At 39.8% G+C, this 22972-nt stretch overlaps 1 protein-coding gene across 2 annotated transcripts in view; it reads right to left on the bottom strand.

Moving 5' to 3' along the window:
* The window catches only part of USP6NL (USP6 N-terminal like), a 149807-nt gene extending 127382 nt beyond the window's left edge, over positions 1–22425 (bottom strand). For both annotated transcript variants that reach the window (XM_082619795.1, XM_082619796.1), the window contains exons 1-2: positions 22230–22425; positions 4433–4519 (exon numbers count right to left, since the gene is read on the bottom strand). Coding sequence is in view for 1 of the 2 variants with exons in the window: in XM_082619796.1 (XP_082475922.1) it covers positions 4433–4436 (4 nt within the window). In the remaining variant the exon portion in view is untranslated. The remainder of the gene's footprint in view (positions 1–4432; positions 4520–22229) is intronic.
* Between the last annotated feature and the right edge of the window lie 547 nt (positions 22426–22972).

The raw sequence follows: 22972 nt of genomic DNA, 5'->3' as shown, positions 1-22972 counted from the left end.
CTCTAGGCATGTGGGCTTCAGTAGTTGTGGCACATGGCCTTAGTTGGTCCACGGCATGCGGGATCTTCCCGGACCAGGGCTCGAACCCGTGTCCCCTGCATTGGCAGGTGGATTCTTTTTTTTTTTTTTTTTTTTTTTTAAAGAAGATGTTGGGGGTAGGAGTTTAGTAATTTATTTATTTATTTTTGCTGTGTTGGGTCTTCGTTTCTGTGCGAGGGCTTTCTCTAGTTGTGGCAAGCGGGGGCCACTCTTCATTGCGGTGTGCAGGCCTCTCACTATCACAGCCTCTCTTGCTGCGGAGCACAGGCTCCAGACGCGCAGGCTCAGTAGTTGTGCTCACGGGCCTAGTTGCTCCGCAGCATGTGGGATCCTCCCAGACCAGGGCTCGAACCCTTGTCCCCTGCATTAGCAGGCAGATTCTCAACCACTGTGCCACCAGGGAAGTCCCAAGCACTGCTCTTTAAACTACTCTTGCTTTTATAATCTCCATCAAAGATCTAAAAAATCCATTTTAAATGGCAGCCAGACTTTAAATATAACAACAACTTTATTGCATCTTTGGCGCCATCTGATAAAACAAAATCTTTAACAAATCTGATAAATGCTAAACATTGCTAAATATGCATTATAGAAAATACCAATTTAAGTACTGAAAAAGGCTTTTTGCAAATTGTAATAAAGTTAACAATTCACAATGAAATGCAGAGCATAGCAGCATCATATAACACATATTCCACAAGACAAATATTTGGCCTCAGAACTTAACAGAATACATAAAAATTGAGACTAAAAGCTGAAAAACATCTTAAAGCATCTAACAAATTCTCTTGGTCTTACAGTAAGAGCATCCCAATTCGTGTGTCAGGATGTGCAGAGAAACTGATCCCTCGGCCCGGCCTGAGGTGTCAGAGCTGGTAGCCTCCAAGCCCCAAACATCTCCATCAGTTTATCTCACATGCTGTACAACTACTACCATGTCCTACATGGTTCATGACATGGGAAGGGTTAGGAAATCCTGCAGAGCTAAACGCATCCAGACATACAAGTATCCAACCTTCCTTGTAATCTCTAGAGAAATACTGAAAAAAATTTTAGTTACCCATCAATCTCACCCAAATCTAGGTTTGGAAATTCTATCTTTAATGACATGTCTTCCTATTTTTTAACCTGTACCATGCTTCTCCAGTAATTTTTACAAAAACAGGAACTCTGATATACTCAGTTCCCTCCCACCTTTATGAAAACTCACAACCCCATAGAAACTGCAACATGGCACAGACCATGACAACACTCCCTAATCTATGGTTCCAGTTCTCTGCTCGAGAATGATTTCCATCACTAAAGAAAATCAAGTTGGCAAGAAAGAAACTCAAAGTTTATTTCAAAGGGAGCAAGGAAAGGGCTGAAAACTAAGAACAAAACTAGGCAAAGCAAATACTGCCTGTAACCCATCTTTTTAATTTATGTCTAACAAAAATGTCTCTTTGTCAGAGTAATTTTTCCAGAATAAAATCTTAAGTTGTTCCCCTAACTGAAGTCCCTCAATAGTTCCTAAGCCCTGAGGTATGAAGTCCAAACCTCCAGAAATGTACACGACCCGGACCCTGATTTCATCTCCTCCCCAGCTCTATATTCAGAATGTTCAACTACTCAGTAACATCCTTGTATGGTCAAACCTTCATGCCTTTCTCACAGTGCTCCCCTACTTGGAATGCTTTATCCTACACACACACTCTTTTCATGGGAGCAGCTCAAATTTCAACCTAAGAATAATAACACATGGAACAGCTACAGTTACCACATAGTAAGGATGTCACTTAGGAACAGTCAAATCCATGCACTATTTACTGAGCATCTACTGAGTGCCAGGAACTTAGCACTAGGAATAAGTCTTTGCCCTCAAGGAGTTTACAGAATAGATGAAGATGAGAGTAAACAGGCCGCTGATTTTCCTGGAGGACGACAGCTACTAGAGTGAGGCAAGCAGCATGCTCTGGAGGCGCAGCCCCACGGGGCTCACCTAGCGAGCGAAGTGGTCATGGACGATGGGGAGGAACTCTAGGAACCAGGGGACTAAGCAGAAACTGAGTTATTTTTACATCTTAAATGTGAAGTAAGGATTTGGGACTTCACTGTAATCCTAGTGGTTAAACGCCCAATGGCATTGTTCATGCTTTGCAGCTCCCTTTCTTCGCAACAAACACAGAGAAATTACAGATAAAATATGAAGACAAATGACCAAAAGGACATACCTATGCCCCCAAACATGTTAAACATCTCCACAGATCAGAAATCTAACAGGAACACAAAGTATGAGCTGCGCTGAAGCCAGGAGGTCTGCTGAGCTCTGGGCCCCAAAGCAGGAAAAGGCAGCAGGCAGCTGATCCTCGGGGATTAACTATGGGTTGATCGTATGGAGTAACAAGGGCTCCACAAGGGCTACGAGGGTCAGTAGCCAGGCTCTTTGCTCAAAACCAGGGACTGGGCTGGCACTCTTCCTTGATAGGAAACTAGACTGAAAAAGACTTCTGCTAACTGTACTCAGGCTACAGCTTAGGAAGCGGCTGACCTAATGCCAGCTGCCTCAGTGACTGAATCTGTGATATCCCCAACGTCACCACGGGACCGGGGCTCTGGTCCACTAACACAGACCTGATTCTGATCTGGGAACTCCAAAGCCAGGCAGAGACAACGGCAAATCTGCTAGACCAGCAGGGGAAATCACAGAGACAGAGAGACACACACACGCACACACACACACACAGGAAAAAGAAAAAAGAAATTCCCATCAGAACTTGCCTGCAGAATTACAGAACATGATGAAAACACCAACAATATCAACAACCACAACATAAACTCACTGCAGACAAGACAAAAATCATCAAATGATCTGAAAAAGACTTTAAAATCAGCATGTAAGAGATCTTCGAAGAGATAAAGAAATAACAAAAGAGCCAAAAAAATGTTAAGTACAAACGAGCAGAAATGAGAAATGAACTAGTAGATATAAAAAAAAAACAATTAAAAATCTTGCAAATGAAGTGTAACCATTGTAATTTATAGATAAATTGTTGGTGGTTCCGATACGTATCTTGGTTGCCTAGTAAGCCATCCCTCCCCCTCTGCTTTCACGCTCACAGGGCTCTGAGTTTTAGGGGGCAGTTGTGTTAGACACCAAGATTCAAAAATCAAAGACACCCTGTATTTGTCCTCAAAGAACTTGCCATCTGTAACAGTGATGCTACCAGACCACTAGGGTTACAATGCAGAAAAAAATTTAGTTAAATTTCCAAAAAAGGTAAGCATTTTTTAAACTAAAATGTTCTTAGTGTTCATGAAGTCTTATTACCATCTTTACTAGAGTTGGCATTCTATGATAGGTAAACATTCTCAGAAAACTTCATATGAATGGAGCTGACATAACCAAAGGTGCTTCTTTCCGAATCTGTATTTGAACTCATCTGGCAACTATCCTTGTTTATTCGAAGCACACCACCGAAAAAGTAACCCACTGAAAAGTCTCCAAAACCAAAGACCACTACTTGCAATATTACTTTTAGTAGAAAGCACTCAAAGATTTCACAATAACAGCTTCATTTTCACTTATCAACTGCCTGATTATTCAAACTGATGAGAAAGCGACTCTATTCCTATTAAGGTAAATATAATCAATATAAATAACGTGAAAAATTTTAAACTCTCTAATATTATATTCCAATAAGAAAATGCTCACTTCATCCCGAAGTTTCCATAATCAAAAACCTGTACTCTAAAAGTACATCAGAACTGTCATAGGATCCCAGTCAGGATTAAATCTTAATTCTTTCCTCACTCTCTAAAAGTAAACAACACAAAATAGTAAAATCCAGTTCTCCTGTTCACAAACAGAAGTGGAAAGGAATGACAGAAAATATTACATATACCATCCCCTCACAACTGAGAAGATAAAATCCATATCAAAAGATAGGTCTATAGGATAGACTTGGTTCCTTGATCCATCAAAGACATTGATAAAGAGATTTTTCCTTTTTTTGCTTAAATATAATATTAACCTATGTTACCCAACGATTAAATTTCACACAATAAAACCTCTGCTAATTATGGTCAACTGTGATTTTTTTCCCTCTTCATATTTCCAAAAAGTCATTTTCCAATGGCTAGTCAATAGAAAAGTTTAGATAGTAGAACTAAACCAGCCAAGAAGCTAATGACACAGATATCCTCACCACACCTAACTTCTTAGAATAAATCAAACATCAATCTCCTCGTTTAAATAGAGGCAAATGCACAGTATTGGGCTGAACCAAGATTATCCAATCTCTGATGAAGTGACATAATTCCAACCTGCACAGTAACAAATTTTTTCTTTAAGTACAACACCGCAGATGCTCCTGAGAGGACTGAAATGATACACAGGAGGAAGGACACTTACCCATGACTGGAGATGTCTTTGTACGTGGTCCCGATCAGGTACTACACCCAAATCTGCTGTCCAACGTTTCTCAGAGGAATACATGTCCTGGTCAGAAAACAAAGAGAAAGAAATCATATTTTCTAAAGGTCAGTGTTTAAAGTTTTCTAAAAGGAAATAAAAATAATTTGCTTATAAAAATTTTCTATTTCCAAAAGAACCCCATGACGTCATCTAAATATAAAAAATTACCAGTCTTTGGAATATCATGGTTCTGCTCCTATTTTCCTTTTTCTGTTAAGCCATTACCTCAAAAGCAAATAGTACGTCTAAAGGAGTTACCACACAGAAACTTATTAACAGGTCCCCTTTATCTTCAGTCCCTCCCCATCCCACCCCCCCATAAATAAGTCATAGGAAGAAAGCACTCCATTTGGGGTAAATTAAGCATATCACACCTGCTAAATGTATTCTGACTGCACACAGGTGATTTATATACACCATCAAATAAAGATTACCAAAGTTATTGCTATGGACTTTCCCTTATAATGGGCATTTTCCTCACAATAAAAGTAATATGGTTTCATTGTTTTAAAAAGCTGGAAACAGCAGCAAAGTAGAAAGAAAAGAAATTCTCCCACAGTACAATGCCACTACATCTACCCAATCACGTGGGGCATATCTCCTTTCCAGGAACTTTCTGTACATATTTTAAAAATACACTTTATAAATACTACATACAAAATTTTGTATTTGGTTCTTTTGAGTATAACGTAAAGCATCACCCTGCATTATTATAAATACAAACTTAACCCTTTGCGAAGATTTCCATTATAAATCTTCCTCTCTTGATAATATATTAAAGAAAATGAGGCATAAAGTAATACTAATGCTACATTTAAACATAACCACGGATGCACAAATGCCTCCCCAAACCTAATATATGAAATTTCACAAATAAGGTAACATCAGATTCGATACAAAATTTACACTTGTGCTAAGTCATGTGTAGCTGCCTTCATAAACTGATAAGCTACTTCTCGCAATCACCAGAAGCGGTGATTACTTTCTAGATCCATTAAGAAAATAGCATAATACTAAGGACCTCTGCTTCTGAAACAGATTTCAGTTCAGGAACCATTTTTTGAAGAAATAATGCTTGCCCCATCTATAAAACATCTCTACTCATACTGTGTAATATACAAAAGAAGGATAAATTCACCGAATGGAAATTCTGGACGCCCAGCAGGGTCCACACGCTGTAATTAGCAGTGGCCTATCTCCGCCGGGCTACCGCATAATCCCCTGGCCCCCACCCCACATGCCCTCCTCTTCGTCTTGCGGTGGATACTATTAAATGATTTCCATTTCCAGATAACCCAATTATCCCAAAGAAAATGAGAAGCTGTAGGGAAAATTCTAAAACAACACATAATCCACATGACGAAAGGTTCTCACCATGAATACACTTTCTTCCTGGCGCTTCGCCGAGTCTATTAGACTTGTTTCCCGGCCAGGAGACTAGGAGGTGGCGCACGCTGCCCCGAGGAAAGCACTGACAGGTGGCCGAGGACAGGAGCCCCGTGTCACAGAGACACAGAGGAGACTACCCGCTCAAAGGGGCCCCGAGAGCTCACGCACAGCTCGCTCACACCTGTGGGGTCCTCTCTCTGCCCAGGGACTTCTCTCTGTTCATGATTATATCAAGTTTTTTTATCTTAATTTAAAATTCCTACATGGCAACATCAAAGCACTTTGTACTAAGTCGTGCACTCCTCCTACCCACAGTTATAAACTGCCAAATAAAAACTTATTCAAGGACTGAAGTTCCTCAGATATTAGGAGTTTTCTCAGCACTAAAAATAGTAACCTCAAAAAAACCAGGATAATAAAACTTATAAACACTGGATTTATAACCTAACTATCTGAGGTGATAAATGTACTTGACAAATATGCAACAATGCATGAGTTGGAATTAATGTCATGGAGTAGTTCTTAGAAAACATATTTTTAAATTACTTGTAACTGAAGTCCTATGTTCAAGATTCTTTATGCTCATCACAGCTTTGAAATGCAGACCCTCCATCCCCAAGTAGGTGGTTACCAATTCTTTTCAGCAATGAGGCAGTTCAGAAGCACAAATGATGAAACTTTCAGATTCCCTTCCTCCTCCTCAAAATGCTACCACCTAGACATACGAAGAAGAAAGAAGAAAAATCTTACTTGTTGTTTTTCACACCATCTAAGAGGGAAAGAGTACTGTCTTAAATCCAGAGTTTCACATAAAAGGCGTTATTGGGATATTTCTGCAAAATCTGGCCTTTCGATGCATTTTCCAGGAACTTGAGCCACTGCTGTTTATTTTCAGCAAAGAATTTATCCTCATGCTAACCTACTATGGGTTCTTTCAAGTGGCTCCTCCAACTTTTGTGATAACGCTTGATATGCACAAGTGGTAAGGCTACAGCAGGCCTCCTTAGGCCTGCTGACACCCATCCTGACAGAGAACTCAAGGTCCAGTTAAAGGAAAGAAACTCCATCATATCCTTTTCTTTACTGCAGGCACTAAACATGACCTAAAAATAATTCCTGTCACTTTTTTTTAGTATTTATTTTTATTTAGTTTATTTTATTTATTTGGTTGTGCTGGGTCTTGGTTGTGGCAGGCGTGCTCCTTAGTTGTGACTCACTGGCTCCTTAGTTGCGGCATGTGGCCTCCCTATTTGTGGCATGCGAACTCTTAGTTGTGGCATGCATGTGGGATCTAGTTCCCCGACCAAGAATCAAACCCGGGCCCCCTGCATTGGGAGTGCAGAGTCTTATCCACTGTGCCACCAGAGAAGTCCCTCCTGTCACTTTTAGTCAGTTAAAACCTATGGAAGTATTTAAAAGGATTTCTGGTTTTATAACACCAGATCATCTATTCTAAAACTAGCTCAACAGTCCCACTTTTAATTATTTTAAAACTTAAATTTAATAGAATTATAAACCACAACATACAGTAGCACATTCTATTGTTTCTAATAATATTCTGTCTGGAGAGCAAATTAACACTAATTTATTTCATTGTACAATAACTTCTACAAAGAAAATACACAAAGATTCCCAATCTCTACTAAAAGCTAATGTAATCTCCATTTTTAATCTCATCACAAATTATAATTTTAAAAAACCAAATTTAATCTTGAAGATATTATGCTAAGTGAAATAAGCAAGTCATAATAGGACAAGTACTCTACGATTTCACATATATGAGGGACCTAGAGAAGTCAAATTCACACAGACAGACAGTAGAATGGTGGTTGCCAGGGGCTGGAGGAACGGAAAATGGGGAGTTAGTGTTTAATGGGTGAAGAGTTTCATTTTGGGAAGATGAAAAAAGTTCTTGAGATGAATGGTGATGGCTGTACATTAATGTGAATGTACTTAATGTACCTGAACTGTACACTTTAAAATAGTTAAAATGGTAAATCTTATGTGTATTTTACTACAATAAGAAATATGAACATAAAAAAAGAATCAGTTACCTACGGTTTCGAAAGAGTAAGCAAATCCTGAAGTAACAGAAATTACAAAGAATTTAGACTTTTTAATACATAAATATTAAAAAACAACTGCATGTTTCTAAAATATTTGGCTATAAGAGAAAAAGAAGTGTCTATGTGAGAAATAGCTAGGACTCATTATTTAGATTTTTTTTAAAATCCCTACAACTAAATTACTAACACACGCTCCTGCTAAATCCAGGATTTAGCTCTTCCCCCAATACCACCATTCACTATGATCTCTTACACTCATTTGGTTTATTTCCATCCATTTTCAAAATACTTTTCCTTCTAAATACGTGTATACTTTTTCATTCATGCGTTCTTGTATACATAAAATACTTACTGACACCAAGAAGCTGAAGATGATGTGCAAGACTTTAAAAACTTTACCCACAGTTCTATTTTTATCTTTTAGCATCTTTAAAAATTTTGTAGAATAAGGACAAAGTAATTATTTAATTAATTTCTTTCTCATAATTTTTAATTTCATGGTCAGTTTGTTTACAGAATTCCCACCACTCTGCTATGAACTTTCCAATGTTTATCATTCAAGATAAGTACTTCACTAACTAATATAATAAAGCTGTAAGAGCCTTCTCTTTCTGCAATTCTTGTGTCCAAACGGCTTGAGAACCCTTTTGCTATGTGACACCTAAAAATGCTTGATAAAAATATAAGAACTATCCTTTTGAATGCATAGCAAAGCTCACAAGCAACTAAGAGATGTCCTCAGAGACCAAAAAAGTAAACAGGAGCACAAATAGAGAGTGGTAGGTGGGCAATGATGCCAGCAACTGCTCTAGAGGCACTGACAATCCCCCATCACCAAGCTATACTGTCCAATACTGAGCCACGAGCCACATGTAGCTTTTTAATTGTAAATTAACTTAAAGCATCTAAAAGTTAAAATCCAGTTCCTGTGTCACACTAGCCACATTTCAAAGGTGACTATTGGCTATCATATTAGCACAGATATATAATATTTCCATTATCATGGAAAATTCTATTGGATAATGCTGAAGAGCTTTCAGTGTTAACAGTCATGCATGGGACAAAGCAAAAGCTTCATACTACACAATATGGGAAGTCAGACTAAAGATAAGCACTTAAAGCCTGGTCCCTGAAGAACTAAATCTTCAATAAAAAAGAATAAACTATGAAAAAACAATCTACCACAAACGGAGACTAGAGAAAAATTCTCCCCTGAATCTAGGCTTATTGGTGTTGTGGGAGGAGAAGGGGAATATTCCCCGGAAGTTTGTAACCAAAACCAACCTTCACACGGGTATCAAGTTCAAATTCATACTACTTGTACACTGTGAAAATCTCAAGCCTAGAAATTAAGTGGCCCTGGGTTGACAGTGTCCTCAATTGCAATTCTTCTCTGGGAGAAAGCACTCTTAACCCCACAGATAAACTTACCATAAAAACAAGTTCAAATTGTAAAACTAAGGATAATAAGCAAGATACAACAGAAATCAGTATATAATTCACAATTTTTTTTAAAAAGAGGGTACATTAATGTTTCAAAATACTAACTGAAATGGAAAATATGAGCAAAAAAGAGGGCAACAGATTTTTTAAAGAATCAAGTGAAAAAGAGGATAACTAAAATTAAACCTCAATGGACAAGTTCAGCAAACTGGATACTGCTAAAGAGAGAATTAACAAACCAGATGATGGACCTGAAATGATCCAGAATGCAACAAGACAGATTAAAAAAATAAAGGAATATTAAGAGACGTGAAAAATAGAATAAAATATCTAATATGTATATCTAATTGGAATTTTAGAAAGAGAACAAAAAGAATGAGGGAGAGACAATATGCAAAAAGAGAATAGCTGAGAATTTTCCTGAACTGATGAAAAACAGTACTGCACAGATTCAAGTTCAGCAAATTCCAAGAGATATAAATTTTTTCTAAAAAAAATAGAAATTGACACCTGGAGACATCACGGTGAAACTGCAAATCATCAATGACAAGGAGTTCTTAAAGCCAACCAGAAACAAACGTCAAACTGCTTACAAAGGAACAATCAGACTTGACAACTGATTGATCAACTGCAACCATGGAAGCCAGAAGACAATAATATCTTCAAAGTTCTAAGAGAAAATAACTGTTAAGCTATAATTATGTACCCAACTCAGCTAAACTATCTTTTCAAGAAAACGGGCAAAATAAAGAAAATTTCAGACCCAAACTGAGGGAGTACACTGTAATCATTAAGGATGCTTCCAAAACTGTAGTTCACAAAGATGGAAAATGATGCCAAAAAGAAGGTCTGAAATACAGGAAAGAATGGTGAGAAAAGAGGATTGTAAAAATGAGTAAATGGAAACAAGTATTAGAGGTATAATTTCTAAATTAGGAGGTATAAAAACAAACTTAAAATACTGAGCAAAAGCAGCATGTAATCTAGAAGGGAGATACAGGAATGGAAACAGTCCAAGTTTCTTATGCTGTTTTTCAGAAGGAAGATGTGGCAGACACTATCTTTTGTTCATATGTCTTCCATCACGTGCTGTCCTTGCCGTGGCTTCCCTGGGAGTGGAGGATACTCCCCACCTCATGGATTTGAGGGTCTGGCCACATGACGTACTGGAATGTGAGCAGAACTGACACTGTGCCAGTTCTAACTGGAGGCTTTAAGAGCACTGCGCTGTCTGTGTTCTCTTGTACTCAGACACTGCATCCCAGTCACTGCTAGTCCCAGAATCAGGAGATACCCAGCACACAACTGAACCCAACCCACAGGTTCTAGCCAAACCCAGCCAACCTAGCCACACACAGCAGAGACTGCCAAACCTGTGAGCTGGAAATAAATGTCTGTCACTGTACATCACTGAAATTTTGCAGTAGTTTGTTACCCATAATTATTACAGCAAAAGATGACTAATACCAAGGTGAAAGATATTAACTTTATATATTCTTTTTATTATTATTTATTTATTTATTTTATTTATTTATTTTTGGCTGCGTTGGGTCTTCATTGCTGCGTGTGGGCTTTCTCTAGTTGTGGCGAGTGGGGGCTACTCTTGGTTGCAGTGCGCGTGCTTCTCATTGCAGTGGCTTCTCTTGTTGTGGAGCATGGGCTCTAGGTGCGCAGGCTTCAGTAGCTGTGGCAGGCGGGCTGTAGAGCGCAGGCTCAGTAGTTGTGGCGCACAGGCTTAGCTGCTCCGCGGCATGTGGGATCCTCCCGGGCAAGGGATTGAACCCATGTCCTCCACACTGGCAGGAGGCTTCTTGACCACTGTGCCACCAGGGAAGCCCAAAGGTATTAACTTTAAATGCAAATTAAATTTGTGGGTATTAGTTTTACTAAAAAATTTTACTAAATTTGTGAACATGTGTGTATATATACATATAAAAAACTACAAATATACTGATACATATGTGTATACACACACAAAGTGATACTATTTACATAAAGTTTAAGAATATGCAAAATTAACAATGTTTTTTAGGAACTGTACATATGTAATACGACCATAAAGAAAAGCAAGAGAATGCTGGATCCCAGAGTTTCTGGGGACAGGAGTAAGGTAGAGGAGGAGTTGTAGGGAGGTGTGAGCCAAGAGGGCAGTGCTAGCATTCTACCACTTAACCTGAGGGAGGGGACAGTACAAATATCATTCTATTACACCTTCCATAACATTGCATATAGTCCTTTGTATGAATATATTTTTTAATATGAAAAAGCAAAACTTTTCCAACGAAGTTCAGAAATGAAATGATTATAAATAAAAATGACAACATATGTAAGTAATCACATGTATAAAAGAGTTAAATGCATTTATAATCTTAAGCCATAATTAAGAGGTAGAAAGAGTTGTAGTGACTCACATTCTTTTTTTTAAATTAATTTATTTTTTATTTTATTTATTTTTGGCTGCGTTGGGTCTTCATTGCTGCGCACGGGCTTTCTCTAGTTGTGGCGAGTGAGCGCTACTCTTCGCTGTGGTGTGCGGACTTCTCATTGCAGTGGCTTCTCTTGTTGCGGAGCACGGGCTGTAGGTGCGTGGGCTTCAGTAGTTGTGGCACGCGGGCTTCAGTAGTTGTGGCACGCGGGCTTCAGTAGTTGTGGCTCGCAGGCTCTAGAGCGCAGCCTCATTAGTTACGGCACACGGGCTTAGTTGCTCCACAGCATGTGGGATCTTCCCGGACCAGGGCTCGAACCCGTGTCCCCTGCCTTGGCAGGCGGATTATTAACACTGCACCACCAGGGAAGCCCTGACTCACTTATTCTTTAAGAGAAAGAGACAAATACAAGTGATAGCCAGGTCCACTATAAAATGCAAGAGGGAATTTACGTGAAAAGACTGATGATTATACATTATCCAAACAGCTCTTTGGCCTTCCCAAAGAGCTGTGTCATTTGTGCATCTGCTCTCAGCTATCTGATCACTGAAGATTCTGATCTCACCTTCACAGCTGTATAATACAAGTTCATTTTCTAGTAGAAATTCCTAGATCCTGTTTTGCTGAATTGCCATGCATTGAACTACCATCCCAAGAAACAGCTTAAGAAAATTGTCTTAATTGAAGGATTACTTGTAACAGGAAAAAAAAAGTATAAACAACTTAAATGTGCAACAATAAGGGACTGACTAAATGAATTGTTAATGTACATGTAATAAGAGTCTCATGCATCCATTTAAAAAACATCGCAGAGAAATTTAATGACAGTGAGTGAATGAATGCTCTCCAATGTGCTTTGTGCCACTTTCTCACAATCAGCAAGAAGTATCAGAAATGATGCCTCAACCAACTTAAATGTATTTCCCCAAAGGCTTATAAACCAATACTTAAAGTGATTAATGTTCAATTTTTAAATTTAAAATGAACAGATAATATAAAAATTTACTATTCATTCAATAAATATTTACTGAGCAGCTATTATGAGCCAGACAGTGTTCTAGGCTCTGGATACACAGCCACGAATAAAACAAATACCCCATCCTCGTGGAACTCACATCCTAGCAATTCTAGTACCTTCCCTTCTTAATTCAGATGCACAGTTCATTAGTTCAAATAAATATGTCAAGGCAGATTCCCGGTAATGTCTTCTTATGCCAGATGAAGAAAACTTTAATTAATATTTAAAGTCATTATTCATTGACATGGATGGTCTCACCACTGTACTTTCACAATTCTTGAGCTTTCTATAAAGAATGCTCTTTCTGCAGTTTACACCCCCTGAAACACAATGCTGAATTCCCATGGCTCTCAGTATTTTCCCTGCTCAAGAGAAGTAAAGCAAATCTTCTATCACAGCTAGAGTAGAAGGTTTATTTACCTTATTCACTCAATCAACAAAGTACTTCCTGCTAATAAGATCAGAGAAGGAGATGGGCAAAATGAGAAATCCTTCGGTTTCCTAGGCTTGTTTACACGTGTATGTTAATGAAGCATCAGATAAGAACCAGGTCTGATTTCCCCTTCTACAGGTAGAATTTAAGTTAGGTTTCCAGAAGGACTTATCGAATTCTAGTAGCTTTACACTGGTCAACGCGCGTCAACTTCTAGGTATTCAAGAAAACAAATGTCCTTCCCAAGGCTTCCTTTCCTATCTCAGTTACAGAGACGCAGGGCCTTTCAAAAGCAGCTTATAATTTGCTTACATGTCACATTTGCCTAATGTACTTGATAGATCCTACCAGAACTAAGCATAATGCCTGAGGTCTACAGATAAAAGCTAAAATGAAGGGTACAGTACCTCTGATTTTCAGGGGCCTGGCTTCATTTAAAAAGTCAGTTAAAAATTACATACAGCTAAGTATAATATAAGCACTGCTGCAGACACTATGAGGACTAAAAAGAAAAGCAGACAGGATTCCAGGCCCAACTTTAAGGAATTTACACCTAGTTGGATTCTAAACACAAGAATATATCCATCCATCCATTCAATAAATACTAATTCAGCTCTACAACATGGAAAAACTTCTCAAAGGGCTTGAGATACAGCAATCGAGACAAACCTGATCCCAGCCACCCTGCCTTTAACAGAACATAGGACAAAAGTCCTAAAGAAGATGGGAGTCAAGGGCTTCAGCTCATGCAAAGGCTTTATACTGAGTTAAAATCAGTAAATGTATGGGCAAAAAAATGTGAATGTATACAGGTGAAAAAAAGAAAATTCACGTAGGATGTCAATAAAATTGGAATTCAGCAAGCTGATGGCAGAATGTAAGAAAATCACTCAACATACAGCAAGTCCAAGATGAAAGTGGTCCAGCTCTGCCATTAACCAGCTCTAGGAATGTAGATCAAGTCACTTCACTTCTCTAAGCCTTGGTTTCTTTATCCATAAAATGAGAAGTTAGCTTTTTCAACCTGGCTACCACTCAAGATTGTCAAGGGATTATGCATGACAAAAAAAAATGCTTTCATAAACTAAATATCTCATATATTTGACACATGCATAAGCATGGATCCATTTTTGGTCTTATTATAAAATAAAGGAGTTGAAACATAATTTTTAAGTTCTCTTTCTAGCACTGTAGGGTTTGTGACCTAAAAAGTAATTTTAGATCAATGGATAACTAAGAAAGATTCTAACTTCCTCAGCATAATAACTAGACTCAATTAATAAATTATTGCAATAAACCAAGTATGAGCTGGAAAAAACTGGTCTAAAATGTTGGTCATGTTTTAAAAAGGGGGGGGATGGCAGATTCAAAGGACACTTGGAAGAAAGTCAAAATGACTACTAACAGTGAAGTAATTAAAGGTAATCCTAAATTCAAAGGGAGAATCCATATGATATTATTTTGGCAATCCTCAGTGATGGCAGATCATCAACTTTGTAGGAAAAAGTTTTTGTAAAAGAAAAATATTGGGCTTCCCTGGTGGCGCAGTGGTTAAGAATCTGCCTGCCATTGCAGGGGACACGGGTTCGAGCCCTGGTCCGGGAAGATCCCACATGCCACGGAGCAAGTAAGCCTGTGCACCACAACTACTGAGCCTGTGCTCTGGAGCCCGCGATCCACAACTGCTGAAGCCAGCGCACCTAGAGCCTGTACCCTGCAACAAGACACACCACCGCAATGAGTAGCTTGCACACCACAACGAAGAGTAGCCCCCGCGCGCAGCAACAAAGATCCAACACAGCCAAAAAGAAATAAAATAAAATAAAAAATAAATAAATTTATTTTTAAAAAAATAGTGAAATGCCTGGAAGGGCATATTTCTTTAAAAAAAAAAGAAAAGAAAAGAAAAATATTTCCCAAGCAAGTCTGGTGAAGGAGCTTAGAATTCAAACTGATCATAACATGTGATATAAATTGATGTTGAATAGGGTTTCATATCTCTAAAAAGCAATTTCTAAAAAGAAATTTCTCTTCAGCAACTAATGTAGTCTACTAATGGTAACTAATTGGAATACATAATTCTAAAATGCTGCTTTCAAAATGAGTCTATTACTTCACATATGTCTATTACTTATTCTACTTAGCCTCTATTTTCTAATAACTAATCATTAGCTGGGAAAGTAAAACACAAACACATGAAAGTTACATAAAAGACAAAATAAGGGACCTGCATTTCCGACAAAGCTAAGCCACATATTACACACCAACCTTCTTAAAGACAAAAACCTAGACCAAAAAATATATATATAAATGTATATATAAAGTATATTTTTTAATTATTAAAAATATCAGAGGGTAAAAATTGGTACAACCACTTTGAAAAACTGGTAGTAACTCAAAGAACTAAATATTTATCTACCTATTACTCAACAATTCCATTTCTAGGGATACTTCCAAAAGAAAGGAGTCCATATGTCCAACAAAATACATGTATAAGAATGTTCATAGCAGCTTTATTATAACAGCCCAAAACTGGAAATAATGTAAATGCCTATTAAAAGTAGAATGGAGAAATAAATTGTGATACATTCATATGTTAGGTTACTACTACGACAGACAGTATTTTCCAATAACAGTCACTGCAATATTTCTCGACTCACATGTTCTTCCTGAATCTTGCATCTCTCTCATCAACAGGTTTCTGCTCTCTCTAAACCTGGGTCGGTTCCTAACAGGTGACCTAGCGTCCATCTGGCTCTCCACATCCCCCCCCTCCCCGGGCTGCATGTGCAGGATGACTGCCCTGGGAACCGGCCACCACCCAGTGACGAACTCAGGCCACCTAAGATGCTCTATCATCAACCACCAGCTGTGGGAGCAAATGTTCAAACAACGTTAGGCCCAGCCTTCGAGCCGCCCTACTTGAAACTAAATGAAGCAGAGACAAGCGTTGCCCAAACTGCAGTTTTGTGACAAACATAAATGTTGTCATTGTTTAAGTCACTGAGTTTTGAAGCAATTTTTTTTGAGGCCACAGTAAACTAGAAAAAGTGCAGAGCAATAAAAAAGAAACACTAATGCTACGTGCAACAACATAGCTGAATCTCATTGATAATGATACAATGTTGAATGAAACAAGCCAGACCAGAGAGTACATATTGTATGATACCATTTTGATGAAAAACTAGAAAACTTCTATGGTGAGAGAAAACTGAGTAATTGTTACTTGAGGCAAGGGAGGAAGGTGTTATGGATTGGGAAGGAGTGTGACAGAGCCTACTTCGGTGGCAAAAATATTCTATACGTTAAACTGGGTGTGATTATATACTTAATTACATTTATAAAAATTCTTCAGGGTATACATTTAAGATTAGTGCATATTATTATATGTATATTACACCTTAATTTTTTAAAGGTGGGGAGAGGTGGGGCAATCAAAGAGCTAACAAGATAATGAGGAATTACCAGCCACAGTCTAAGAAGAGGAATCCAAAATGGGGACCATGGTACCCTGGGGCTTCTTTCCTCCTGGAAATGTTTGCCCAATCAAGGGAGGTGCCCGAGAGGCTAAAATGCACTTAGGCAGCCTTGCAAGCTAGGAAGACAACATGTCAGAGCACAAGAGCCACCAAGGGAGCCATCCCCTGCTTTGGAATAAGACTTTGAAAAGCTGAATTCCAGAAGAAAGAATAACACAAAAGTAAACTAAACCAGTCTTTGCACAGACGCCAAAAAACAATCTCAATTTGGATCAAGGTGATCCTAAGTGCCTGGCAAAAGCAACAGAAAAATCCTTATCTAAATCTATAATTACTTCTAGAAATAATTTTTCAAATACAATGAACAGTACACAATCAAAGATGAGCAGGCATACAAGGAGATGAGACTCCTTGAGAAACACCAGACGACAGAAAAAACCTGCAGGACTCTGGGACAGTTACATGCTTACTCTGTCCACAGAGATACATGCAAAGCTTTAACATTCTGATAGGGAATTAGTAACTATAAAAGTGGCATAGCAGATTTTAAAAAGAAGCAAACTGAAATTCTAGAATGAAAAATACAATAACCAAAATTAAGAACCCAGAGAATGAACACATTTAAGACCAAATTAGACAGAGATGAAGACTAACTTAGTAAACCGAAGATAGGCCAGAAGAAAATGTCCAGAAAAAAAGAAAAAAATAGAAAACGTAGAAGACAGGTGAAATACACAGAGGAGTCAGTGAGACCTAACACTGGAACCGAAGTCCCAGAAAGATGAAGCATGAGAAATGGGGAGAAGCAATATTTTAAGAGATGACAGCTGAAAACTACCCAAGACTGATGAAAGACATCAGGTTACAGCATTAACAGGTATACGCCCAAGCAAGAAAAGGAAAGGGGGGCGGGGGGAGGACATCATCTGAAATAAAATCTGAAAGACAAAAAGAAAATCTTAAAAATAGCCTGAGAAAGAAACAAATTACCAACAAAGTGAGAAACTGCAGCTGCTTCTCAATAGAAACAAAGATTATAGAATAACCTCTTCTTCAAAGAACTAATATATAAATATATGTATGTATGTATCTCCAATCTAGAATTCTATACCTAGCAAAATGTATCTTTCAAGAATGTAGGTGAAATAAAAACATTCTCAGATAAACTAAGAGACTGAAATTTTTTCAACACTAAATCCACTCTAAAGAAAATACTAAAGGGTATTCTGCAGGCAGACGGAAAATTCTTTCAGAAGGAAGGTCAGTATCACAAGAAGGAATAAAGGAAAAGAAAGGCAGTAAGTCTAACTAATAATGGTACAAAACAACAGAAATAGGTCTTTGGGGTATAATGCATATATGCATTTAAAAACATGATAACAATGAAATAGGTTTAAAAAATAGGAAAGAAATTGACTTACATGTTTTTAAAGGCCTTAACATTATCTGGAAAAAGGGTGAAAGTCTCAATTAATGCTACACTTTGATAAGTAGAGAAAAGATTAGAGTTTCTTAGGCAAATACTAAAGGAACAGTAAAAGAATATATAATCCCAAGCTAATAAAAAAGGAGGAAATGGAATAATTATTTTTTAAAATCCATCCAAAACAAATCTAGAAAGAGAAAAAAGGAACATGGAACAGGTGAGATGTTTAATTTTTAACCATTAATATCAAGTTATCTGCCAATTCATTTTTATAAGAGCCATCAGCAAAATACACAGAAATATCTAGCCCCCACTCACACACCTAAACGTTGTAAACTTTAACCTCCACATCTATTCCATTTTTTTCCATTGTCACTGACTTTTCAAAGTCTTATTTCACCTTATCTTTTCTTATGTAACTGCAGATATGCTAACAAGCATTAAAACATCCAAAAGCCAAACAAAAAGAAACAGGAACAAAAAATCCAGAGAACCAACTGGCTTATAAATGCTGCATGAATTCCACAATAAAATAATTTGCCATTACTGATCTATATAATAGTACTAACCAAAATTAATGTATTAAGAAGCTTAAAATGATATTCTTTCACTTATTTCATGAAAAACATTGCTCTAATATTTTTTAATTCACTTGTTAATTCAGTGAAGGGAAATCCCAGGATAAAATTAAAACTTTTTCTACACTAGTATCAATGTCAACAAGACACAGGTGCAACATATACCTCTATCAGAGAATAACTAAATAATCTCTTTAGAGCCAAAGATACTTAACCAAACAAGATATGAAACTCCAGAGTCACTCTTGAGCTTCCTATAAGCAAATGAAACTACCTGCCACTTACTAATTTTTTTTTTAATTTTACACTGGATTGCTACTTGTATTTTGTGAGGAGGAGATATTTTAAATAAGGGGGGGGGGTCTAAGCTCTTCCAAGGGAAAATACTATCAAAATTAAACCAAAACACTATACTGATATTATACAGCATCTCGCTGAAGAAAATCAAAGAACCTTTTATTTACCACTTAACAGATATAAGAACTATCAAGTAATCGGTGCCAGAGTTATAAAAGTAGACACAAAGTGTGCAGACTCATCTCCAGTCTAGCGAGGTGAGAGTCATCGAGACTAACTCCCTTTCCACAAAGGCTGAGCCACCTTTGTTTTCACCTGGTTCAGATGATGCGAGCACGGGGCCAAAAGCCTACCTTCTCTCCACAACTAACAGTGGTGGCGTATGTGCCACAGAGGGAACTAACACACAAGCCTTCTCTTCAGGGACCGTGTACTCAAAGTACCCCACCCTCCCACTTGCCCTTTCCACCTGCCATCTTCTCCTCATCCTTCAGGTCTTACCAGCCACTTCCTCAGGACAGCTTGCCCTGCCACTCCCAATCAAATTAGGTTCCCTGGTGGCAGGTTTTACAGCTCCCTGTACTTTACTTCAAAGGACTGATCCCTCCTGTTGTTGAAAACAAGGTACCTAACACAAGGTCATGGGTACAATAAGGCACTCAAGAAATATTTGTTGAATAAACAAACAAGTGTGAATTTATGATCCCCCCTCCGAATTTTACAAAGAAACAAGCTTTAAAAAATTAAGTTATCTGCATGAAATACCATAACCTGGAAATGGCAGAGACCAGCTGAGACTCCAAGTCTGTGACTAATTCCCGTGCTCTAATGCCCATGTACTATAGGGAAGTGTGCTAGAAGTCAGATTTCTTTCAAATGAATATTATTTTTGTATTGACTTCCACTGTAAAATTGAGACGCTTTCTATAGGAAAAAAAATGAGACACTAAATATAAGGAAATCATATCTAACAACGCAATATGCCTTTCAAAAATCACACTGAAGGGACAAACTATACCTTTTTCTGGTAACAAATGGTCTGAGTATTGTTGGTGTAGCAATACCATTGTGCTAAAATGAAACAAGGATGGTTGAAGTGAAATTGCAAACATAAACCAGAAAATGTAATCACTTGCCACTTTCTAACTGAAGCAGCAATTCTTAAAGTTTTGGTATTGTGGCTAAGTTTTTTTTGCCAGCTTCAAACTGCCTTAACATTACTAGCATTTACAAATCAAAGTAATTTTGTTTCATTTCAGCTTGCCACTAGCTTAAATTTACTGGCCTCTTTTTCACCCATCTTCACTAGCTACAAAATGTAACAGTAACCTGAGAGAGATGCGAACATGAAGGCAAAGGCTGACGCACAACCTCTGCCTGGCACTGGAAGTCCAGCTTGGATCTGCCAGGAAGCTGTCTTGGTTCCCAAGGATGACCAGCCAATTAACAGATGGTGCCAAAGCCGACACTTCTACTTACTGGCTTGTTTAACCAATGGCAGCTGTCCTCCAGAGGAGCTATTTCATGTCAAACAATGTTATAACTGGTAATGAGCTATTCTCACCAGAAACAAGGATGCCAGAGAGTCAGACAGACTAGCTAAAAACAGTAAGTAGGCACCAACAGCAAGACTCAGGGCCCAAGTTCTTAATGTTTGGGAAATGATGTTTCTTTGAATGCCCTTGTGACACCTCAGTGATTCTTTAAATAGGTAATCAGCAAAGGAATTTCTGTTAACTCAGAATACCTGTACTTGGAATTAAGGCTCTGGTTTTCCTTTCTAAAATAATTTATACCTTTATTAGGGTAGCTTTTTTCTCATATTTTGACATATTTCAGTTACCTATGTGGAATATAACATAGGTCAACAACATCCACTTTAAGTAATAAACTAGACTATGTTTACAGACTGTACTATAAAAAAACCCAGCAAGCTCAGAAACGTTTTTCTTAATTTTCGGGTCTGACAAAGTGAGAAATAAAAGCAAATAAACCAACTGTCCATTTGATGCTGGCTAATTTGATTCTTGTTAAGATGACTTCACAAAAGAAAAAAGTACCCTGACTTCCCTGTAACAGAACTTCTCATAGATTCAACATGTGAGGGAGTTGGCCAGGGTGATATCTAAAGTTTTGTCCAACTTCTCTGTGCTGCGAAATAGTAAATATCTATCCCAAAGACTTACTTCTATTTATAAATGGATTAATACAGGCTTGAAATCACTTTCTTCCAGCAAACAAAATATTTAAGACCGTGTCCCCACTTTTTTTCTATGTGTCACATTATTTCCAATGACTGGGTATTGCCCCAATTCAAAACTCCTTCCCAGTCCCGTAAGGGACTCATTTAACTCAGGTTGAAATCTACTGACTAAAAAGCATCCGTGGATTAAAATGAAGGGGGGGGGGGCAGACTTGAATCTTCAATTTCTAGAAATGTCCACCCGTGGATTCATAGACTCTTCACATTTCTTGGCATTAAAATACCTGCCAGTAACCATGCTGCCGCATCACAACTGCCGCACCAACACCCGGCTGTGAGCTCCAAACTATTCTGCAAACTCTGCAAAGGCGCAGAGATTTCCAGCCTCTCCAAAGCCCTCATTCACCCCATCCTCCCCTTGCCTAGTCGAAACGAAGTCCCGCGGCAGGAAGGCAATAATTTAAAAGAACGAAGTTTGCCTCAGTCCTGCCCACTTGGACTCTGGAGGACGCAACTGAAACTTGCAAGGGAGACACGTCTCCCGGGGACCGAAACTTGCTCGGAGGGAGGGAGAGGCTGCGGGTCTCCCCTCCCCCCGGACCTGGCCGACCCCCGCCCCTTCCAGAGCCCCCCTTCACCAGTCGGCAGGTCCCCTCCCGCGCCGGCCCCGCCAGACCCTCCCCGCACGCCCCCCTGCGCCCCCCTACCCGGTGCCCGCCAACCTGCCAATCATACCCGCAGCACCCTGCCGTCCAGGTTCCAGGGGGTGGGGGCCAGGGCGGCCGCGCTCGTTTCCGGAGCCGGCCCTGGCCCCTGGAGGGCGGGGACGGGGAGCGCTGCTCCGTCCACCTCCCCCGGGGCCGGGAATGGCGGCGTCCGGCTCCCCGGGGCCAACTCCGAGTCCCTGCCTGGAGGAAACGCGCCGAGCCCCACCGCCGCCGGCCCCTGGCGGGGGGAGAGGAGAAAATGAACTTACCTCCGGACGGTCCCGTCGGCGGAGGCAGCGTGGGGAGTCCCGGGGGCCCAGGAGGTCCCGGCGCGGCGGCGGCTACCGCAGTGCCCTCCGCCCCATTGTTTCCCTTCCAAGAGGATCCCGGCGAAGCCGAGCCCTGGAACCAGGAAGTTCCCCGGCGCGACACCTCCTGCCGCCGCTATGGAAACGGCCCCCGCCTCCCAGGGCGGCTCGCCCGGGACCCCGCCTCCACGCCACCGGCCCCGCCCGCCTCACGGGCCGCTGCCATCCGACGCCGCTGCGGCCGCGGCCGCCGCCATCTTGGGGCGGCCCGGGCGGCCTCTTCCCGGCGGCACGTGCGCGCCGCTCCCGCGTTCCCGCCGGCCGCGGGGGCGCGCTGCCAGGGCTGCCGGGTTCGGGCGCTGTTCCCCCGGATGCGCGGCCAGAAGCGGCGCCTGGAACCCCGAGGGAGGGAGGGAGGGCCCGGGCGGCACTGGAGAGCCAGGACCTGGAGCAGGGCTTCGAGGCATTGCACGAAAACGACCGGCTTCAGCTGGTGTCAACTGGCAGGTCGAGGGATGGACGTGTTTCATTCCTGACTCAACTACTGACCAGCTGTCAGGACCTTGGACACTTTAATTTTCCCTATGCCTCAGTTTCTTCGTCTGTAAAGTGGCATAACAATAGTACCTGCCTCATAGGGTTGTTACCTGGAAGCAAGTGCATGGTACTTAGAAAGTGCAAAATTATCATTCATTCAATAAAAT

The sequence above is a fragment of the Mesoplodon mirus genome, assembly GCF_964341445.2.
Source record: "Mesoplodon mirus genome assembly, chromosome: 4".
NCBI classification, from domain to species: domain Eukaryota; kingdom Metazoa; phylum Chordata; class Mammalia; order Artiodactyla; family Ziphiidae; genus Mesoplodon; species Mesoplodon mirus.
Note: the sequence above shows the minus strand (reverse complement) of the source record. Positions and strands in the feature narration are given on the sequence as shown.